The sequence below is a fragment of the Cannabis sativa genome, chromosome 6, assembly GCF_029168945.1.
Source record: "Cannabis sativa cultivar Pink pepper isolate KNU-18-1 chromosome 6, ASM2916894v1, whole genome shotgun sequence".
NCBI classification, from domain to species: Eukaryota; Viridiplantae; Streptophyta; class Magnoliopsida; order Rosales; family Cannabaceae; genus Cannabis; species Cannabis sativa.
The window spans coordinates 28,962,842-28,971,075 of NC_083606.1; the positions used below are offsets into that span (position 1 = coordinate 28,962,842).

The 8,234-nt window shown below is 31.6% G+C and overlaps 2 protein-coding genes across 2 annotated transcripts; one reads left to right on the forward strand and one right to left on the reverse strand.

The window, feature by feature from the left end:
- Window positions 1-4,677: 4,677 nt before the first annotated feature.
- Window positions 4,678-5,187, reverse strand: LOC115695089 (uncharacterized). Its single transcript, XM_030622182.1, has one exon. The coding sequence runs from the start codon at window positions 5,185-5,187 to the stop codon at window positions 4,678-4,680; it is 510 nt and encodes a 169-aa protein (XP_030478042.1).
- Window positions 5,188-6,743: 1,556 nt separating this feature from the next.
- LOC115695659 (small ubiquitin-related modifier 1) lies at window positions 6,744-7,812 on the forward strand. Its single transcript, XM_030622717.2, has 3 exons — window positions 6,744-7,085; window positions 7,299-7,448; window positions 7,554-7,812. The coding sequence occupies exons 1-3, from the start codon at window positions 6,987-6,989 to the stop codon at window positions 7,611-7,613; spliced, it is 309 nt and encodes a 102-aa protein (XP_030478577.1). The 5' UTR covers window positions 6,744-6,986; the 3' UTR covers window positions 7,614-7,812.
- The last annotated feature ends 422 nt before the right edge of the window (window positions 7,813-8,234 follow it).

Sequence of the window (8,234 nt, forward strand, 5' to 3'; positions counted from 1 at the left end):
TCCTTCTTGCTGAAAGTCTTTCTTCACGATCTTCCTCACTATGATTGAGGTATCACTTGCTGTGTGTGGGCACTACTCTAACACTAAGGATTTCGAAATTGAAGGAAGAAGAGAGAGAAAGTGGGTTCGGCCAAAGATAGGGAGAGAGAGAGGCTCAGTATTTTTCTGAAGGAAAATTAGAAAATTTAAGTGTAATTTTCCTGAAGCCTTCACTATCTATTTATAACATTCCACTAGGGTTAGGTTTGAATTATTTGGCATTAAAATAATGAAAATATCAGTTTAAATTCCCTACAAAAGTGGCCGGCCCTATACAAGTGGATTTGGGCCTCACTTTTTGCAATTTTGCAGTTTCATCTTTTCTGCATCTGATTTTCTCAAAAACGCCAATTTTCTAATTCAACCATTTAAATGCCAATTCTAACTATTTAATAATATAAATAATTATTAAATAATATTGTCATTTATCATATTTATTAATTGAACCATACAAAGTATCATAATTAACAAATATGCCCCTATAAACTCTTTCTTTACAATTTTGCCCTTACTTAGTGAAAATTTCACAAATAGACATAGTCTAATTTGAGAATTATAATTGATTAATCAAAACCAATTATATGAGTCTTACAAGCAATACTATCTCAACTAGTGCGGGGACCATGGGTCTATATAACCGAACTTCCAATAAGCAGATCAAGAATTTATAACCTAAATTTACTCACTTATTAATTCTTCGTTGAATCCACGCATAGAACTTAGAATTGCACTCTCAGTATATAGAATACTCTATATGTTCCACCATATAGACACATCATTAGTTATCCATTGTTATAATCCTAATTTGATCAATGATCCTCTATATGAATGATCTACACTGTAAAGGGATTAGATTACTGTTACACCCTACAATGTATTTAATCCTTAAAACACTTAACCCCGTATAAATGATATTTCAGCTTATGTGAAATGAGATCTCCACCATTTATTTTCATTTGGTCAAGCTCGAAGGAGATCATCCTTTACTTACTATTCGCCAGATAGAAGCTATAGATTCCATGTTTATGTTAGCGCTCCCACTCAATTGCACTACCGTGTTCCCAAAATGTACGTATCACCCTGACCTAAAAGTAGGCTTAACTAACAAATCAAAGAACACGAATAGCCTCTTGAGATTGAGCCTAATCATAACAGGATTAAGATCATTTGATCTAGGATCAACTAGGCGATATTGACTGTTGGAAATTATTTTACCAGGATCTTAGATCTACTCACAAGTATGTTGTTTAAACACCCTAAATATGAACTTTCTAAAACGATAAAATAAACACATATAAAGTTAAGAAAACCTTACATTGATGCAGCGGAATTAATGTCTCCTTCCACTCAGATCTCTAACCCTTGTATCCTTTCTGTAGCAGAGTATAATCAAGATCTGAGCCCGAATGTCCTTCTTCTTCAAGTTTGATCCTTCACAGTCTTCCAATCTATAATTGAGTTACTGCTTGATGTGTGTGGGCACTTACTCTTTCACTAGGGTCACGAAAAAGATGAAGGGAAAAGAGATAGGGATTTCGGCCAGGTATAGAAAGTGGGGAAGGCTCAGTTTTTCTGAAGAGAGAAATTTCTGTCAGAAAGATGATCTGAAAACTTGTTATTTGACTGAGCCATCACTTTCTATTTATAGGCAACTACTAGGTTTAGGTTAGGATTTATTTGGCATTAAAATAATGAAAATATTAATTTGAAAAACCTACTTAAGTGGCCGGCCATGGTGTAGTATTGGGCCTCACTTAATTTTGCAGTTTTATCAAATTTTATCTCTATTTTCTCAAAAACGCCAATTTTTCCAATTCTAACCTTTTAAATGCCAAAACTAATTATTTAATAACTAAAATAGATTATTAAATAATTTTGTCATTTGATTTAATTATTAATTAGACATATAAAGTCCATTAATAAATAAATAAACCTAGAAAACTCTTTTCTTTACAATTTCACCCCTGCTTAGTGAAAATTCATAAAATTAGACATAGTCTAACTTTAGAATTATAATTGATCAATCACGAATCAATTAATGAGTCTTACAAGTAGAATGTTCTCAACTAGAATGGGGACCATGAATCTATATGCTGAGCTTCCAATAAGTGAACCAAATTTACCAAGTAAATTCCTACTTATTAATTCTTCGTTGAATCCACTCTTAGAACTTAGAATTGCACTCTCAGACTTATATAGAGCATATTGTATGTTCCAAGATATCAATATACTATCTCATTTAACCATTGTTATAATCTTATTGTGATTTAAAGATCCTCTATATAGATGATCTACATCGAGATGGGATTTTTTTACCGTTCTCACCCCTCAATGTATTTTGCCCCTTAAAACACTTAGCTACCTGTAAATGGTGTTTAATGATCTAATAATTAGTCAGTTAAACAAGAGCTCATCCATTTACTTCTATTTGCTAAGCTCGAAGGGAATCATCACTTGACTTCTATACACCAGTAGAAGCTATAGATTCCATATTTATGTTCAGCACTCCCACTCAATCATACTATCATGTTCCCAAAATATACGTATCACCCTGACCCAAAAGTAGGCTTAACTAATAAATCAAAGAACATGAATAGCACTCCTGAGTTGAGCCCAAGCATATCAGGATTTAGATTCTTTTAATCTTAAGATCAACTACTGATATTGACTTGGAAAGATATGTATAACGGTAAGTTTGTAATATCTTAACTTAGTTGCAATATCGGTCCAGTCCAATGTATACTCCATACATTCGAAACTAGTATACTTTACTAATGTCCTGGAAAGAACATAACACTTACTCCAAGTGTAAGTACACATCATCACTGATTATCACATTAGTGTAAATCCAATAACACTGATGAAACAAGGACCAAAACTTTTGATTCATATGATCACAATCACATTCCACTGTGTTGACGATACTGTAATTGTGAATAAACATATGATCTGGATTTAACTGATTTTGTGTGTATGAATGTAATAAACATATTAAACATATTAAACCATTAGCATGTAAAATTCATGCAAACATCAATCACTTCAAATTTCTTATATTGATAACTAATCAGATTGTAAAGAGTTTTATTTAGGGCATAAAACCCAACATTGACTTGAATAGATATTACGGTAAGTTTAATAAATCTAAGTCAAAGTTCAATATCGGTCCCTTCCGATGCATACTCCATGCATCCAACCTGAGCTTTACTTTAACCAATGTTTTGGAAAGAACATAGCATTTCTCCAAATGCAAGTTAACTCTTGTTGTAGATTATCATATCAGTAAAATCCTGTGTCTGATACATCTAGGAAACTTTATTCACATAGTCATGTTTACTTTCCAACGTGTTGACAGCACAATAATCAGGATCAAGTATGTGAAAAGGGTTTCAGACGAATTTATACATTATGTACATATAATCATGAAATAAATCATGTGAACCATGCAACATTAAATGTTATTTCTGATCTATATTAATAAGTAAATCTGATTATATTGAAATGAGTTTTATTTAGGGCATAAAACCCAACACTATTCTCACTGGGCAAAGGGTCGAAAAAACTTATCTAAGAGTATATACTCAGAGATATCATTGTAAGAGCTCTAAGAGGGGAATCACAGCATTCTTTGTTCTTAAGTCAATACAAATCAAGGGGAGTAGGCTATTACCGAACTGCTCGGGACAAAACCTCTATAAAAACTCTGTGTCTTTATTCATTTTATTATATTACATCTATATTATATCACTTGTCGCTTACAATTAAGACTCATTGTCGTTGGCCAAAAGCGAGGTCAACAATTACTTTTTTTGTTTGTTAAAACTGAAAAAAAAGTCTTTACATTTATAGAATACTATTCATTGTTCTAAACATATTTTGTTAATTGTTAGCATTTCAATTTTATTTTTTATATGAAGATATGTGTAAATATTAATAGTATAGGTTTGAAATCAATAAATTATATTAATTTTGTTTTTAAAAAAATTGTGATATATTTTAAAGAAATTAATGTATGATATATTTTAAAGGATAGAGTAGAGAACTATACCTGTAGTTGCCAAAATGCACAGATAGTCTTAAAAATATTATTTCTATATTTTCTCTCTTATTCACATAATTTTTGTCATCTTCTTTTAAAAAAAAATATGACAACAGTTAACAACTCTAAAAGGTGTTTACTATGATCCTACATCATATATGAATTAATGATTTTTTAGGTAAAAACTAATTTTTTCTAATAAAATAATTAAAAAAAGAAAAACAAATTTATGACTATTATCTATATTTTTTTTTGAAACAAAGATTGTAATTTTATTAATGCAAATCAGCTATTAAAATAGCTTCGAAACCAATAGGGACAAACTCCCTACTGGGAAGACGGTCAGGACATGAACCAGAAGAACGAGCTAATCAATTAGCCACTTGGTTCCCAGACCGTTTAACAAACTGAACTAAAATATGAAACATCGAAAGAAATCGTATAAGACTAATACAATATGAAATAATTAAACCAAGAGGAGAAAGAATTCGCCTACTATTATTAATGGCGTTCACCAACACTAGACAGTTAGTCTCCATACACACCACAACAGGGACCTAGCCTTCAACCGAACCACCATCACCCCAAGTTCGTTTGATCTAACTTAATGCTTCCTTCATTGACATTGCTTCAACCACCACAGGGTCGACATCACCATTTATTTTCACGGCAGCAGCAGTAAGAAGTACACCAGCAGAGTCTCGAGCAATCCACCCCAGGCCGTGGCTCTTTTCCCTAGAAAAAATGGCTGCATCGCAATTAACCTTTAACTCACCCAAAGACAGTTTACTCCATAACTCAGATTTAGCCGAGACTTGGCTAGGAGATGCCGAGACACCTCCATTTTTCAACTGAGCAACTTTCCATAGTTCAAGGTATGTAATTGCAGCAGAGACAACTCTTTCAACAGAAGCAATCTTCTTATTCCAAAGCAAGTCATTTCTAGCTCCCCAAACACCCCATAAAATCATAGCCAATTTATCAATATCATCTCCTGGGTGAGTATTGCAAAAGCTCTCGAACCAGGATCCAAATTCAGTATCTCCAATCCTGAAAGAAAAACCCAAACCCCGATCCAAACATGCCGTAGTGAAAGGACAAGCAACCATAATGTGAAAGATAGTCTCACCTTCTCCATTACAAAGAGGACAATTACTACTCACATTAACACGTTTGGTTTGAAGCGAAACTAGAGTGGGAAGGCAATTAGAGAGAGCCCTCCAAAGAAAATTCTTAACTTTTGGGGGAAGTTTTAAGTACCAAAACTTCTTTCAAAAGCCAGAGTTATCTTGTGAATTCCATCTCCCATGAAGCACTTGCAACGCACGATAGGCACTCTTAACATAATAACTTCCATACGCTTTAAACACCCAATACCATGTGTCCATATTCGGAGTTAAAGGCAAAGGTATTTTACGAATGAGATCCACATCTCTCGGCTCAAACAAATCCTCCAATAACTGTTCATCCCAACTCAAGTTACCAACTTGTAAAAGATTAAAAACAGTACAATGATGAAGAGCGTCATGAGAAGAAGATACATACGGATTATCCTTTGATGGAAGCCACGACTAATTAAAAACTGGAATAGAAATGCCCGACCCTATCCTCCATCTAGCTCCCATTTTAACAACTTCTTGAGCTTCAAAAACACTTCTCCAAGCATAGCTCGAATTTGAACCCAACTCGGCATCAAAAAACGTCCCTTGAGGATAATATCTAGCTTGAAAAACACGAGCGACAAGAGACGTTGGATTAGTTAGCAAACGCCAACCTTGTTTGCCAAGCATAGCCAAATTGAAATCCCGCAAGTTTCGATAACCCAAGCCACCTTTATGACTATTATCTATATTGAGTAACACTTTACATAAAATTTTGAGTAAATACTATTTTTAACTTTCTATTTTGTAAAAATTACTAATTAAACTTTTTCATTTGTTAAATAACTAAATAAAAATTAAAATATAAAATCTATTTTACCACAACACATGTGGCAAGACCATGGACAAGCTCTTAATATATATATGCCCTAATAAAATCGTATGGTACTGGTACATGTTTCTTTAGAAGCAAGAATGTCAGTTGTAGGCTTATTTCAGTGTAAGTATTAGGCTGCAAAAGGTTTGATTGATGAGACGGTTGCTGATATAGATTTTAAACTTACATACTTTTTATAAGCATATAATTCTAAAGTAAATATGATCTTTTTTTTTCAATATTTGAAAGAAATAAAGAAAAAATGTTTACTTTATTATGTTTGATTTTGTCTTTTAATTTTGTAATCCATTACGATATAATAGTTAATAAATGAGTATTGTAATGATAATTACATATTAAAACTTGTAATTTCCATTATAAAAGAAAAATAATATTTTAACAAAAATATAATAAAAAAATCAAAGGTCTATATTATTTTGCTTTTTAAAATATTTTATAATTATAGAACAAGAATAATAGGATTATTTTGGTTAATACAAATTTTATTCTATTGTATTCTCAAACCACCCAACTAAAGACTATTTGTTTTTTTTAAGATTATTTTTTTTCTTATTAGTTACCTATAATGTTTTTCTGAAAAATTTACAATTACAAAATAAAACTGATTTGAAATAAATGATGCGACTGCACTGAACAAAGAAAAAAGAAATAAAATAATATATCTCTGCATTACTAATATTGGTACTCGTAAAAAGCATTAAATATTTTGAAAAAGAGAAGGACGAATGCACGATCACATCATTCGAAGAAAAACTATAAACAGTAATGAATTTTGTATAAATTAAAAGAGAGAAAAAGAGAGAGAGTGATATCAGTAGAAAAAAAAAAGGAAAGAAAAAAAAACCACTGAAGTAGAGCTCTTTCTTCAACATTGAAAATCAGATAGTGAATTTGTTGTTGAAAGGGAAAAATGTCAAGCCACACCAATTCCAACGAAGGAGAAAATGGAAAGGAAAAGAACCTTGATGATGTTCAACCAAAGCATATCACACTTAAAGTGAAGGGCCAGGTTTAATTTCTTATGTTTTATTAGTTTTAGCTTTGTTTGTTAGGTGGTTAGGCTTGTTTTTGTTGGTTTAAAAAATGATATTTTTCTTCGTTCGTTTTTCCCAGTTAATGAAAGGCCAAACGACATTTTTCTTTTTTCTCACCCGTTTGTGATATTTTCTTTGTTAATGTTTTGAGGGTTTCCTCACAAAGTTCCTTTTTTTTTCGGTGAAAGGGTGACAATGAGGTGTCTTTTAAGATGAAGAGAACTGCCCCGCTTGATGTTCTTATGAAGCGTTATTGTGAAGAAATGAGTTTGGACATGAAATCTCTTGCATTCCTTTATGATGGTCGCCTTGTTAAACCTTTCAACACTCCAGAAAAGGTCTCCCCTTTCAAATTGATTAAATAATACTACTGTTAATATATGTGTTCTTGTACATACATATGTTTAATTTAATTAATTTATAATCTATGTATGTTTTTACAGTTGGGAATGGAAGAAAATGACCTAATTGATGCAATGCTACACATGAGTGGAGGGTGCTAATTTTATTTAGAGCTAAGCTGTAATTAAGCCAAATATTGTTGAGTGAGTCCGTTATGTGTTAATTTCCACCTGTTTCAAATTATGTAGGGTTACAACTTACAAGTACTGCTGTTATGATCTATATATGTGTGAGTGTGAGTTAGAATGGTTTAATTTCTAATCTTTTTCTTACTTTTGAACATGACACTACATCTGTTTTTAATGTTGTGACGCCCCGGGTTTCCTTCGTACTAGCTACTTGTTTGTCAGTGTCTTCAGTTCTGCTTTCTAATTTTTGAAAGAAATTGCTTTTTTATTTATTTTTTCTCTTCTTCGGACCTAATTGTATTGGCCTTTTCAGATTTTTTTTTTTTTTTTTTTTTTAAAAAAAAAAACATTCATAATGTCCGCGCGATTACCCTCAAAAAATTTTAAAATTAAAAAGGCTTATTTCACAAAAACATAAAAATAATAAAAAAAAAATTATAAAAATACGATTTTATGGAATTTTAAACATTTTTATAATTTTTTTGATTTTATTTACAGAAAATATGATGTTTTTATGTTGTAATTTTGTTAATTTGTTATGTTATATGTAAGTTATTTTGATGTTATTTTTATCTAGTTTTTCTTTTGATTTTA

Coding starts and splice junctions, on each gene's coding strand:
- LOC115695089 (XM_030622182.1), bottom strand. CDS start 5,187: ATGGTTGCTTGTCCTTTCACTACGGCATGTTTGGATCGGGGTTTGGGT.
- LOC115695659 (XM_030622717.2), top strand. CDS start 6,987: ATGTCAAGCCACACCAATTCCAACGAAGGAGAAAATGGAAAGGAAAAG. Junction 7,086..7,298: donor CACTTAAAGTGAAGGGCCAG/GTTTAATTTCTT, acceptor TTTCGGTGAAAG/GGTGACAATGAGGTGTCTTT. Junction 7,449..7,553: donor CTTTCAACACTCCAGAAAAG/GTCTCCCCTTTC, acceptor ATGTTTTTACAG/TTGGGAATGGAAGAAAATGA.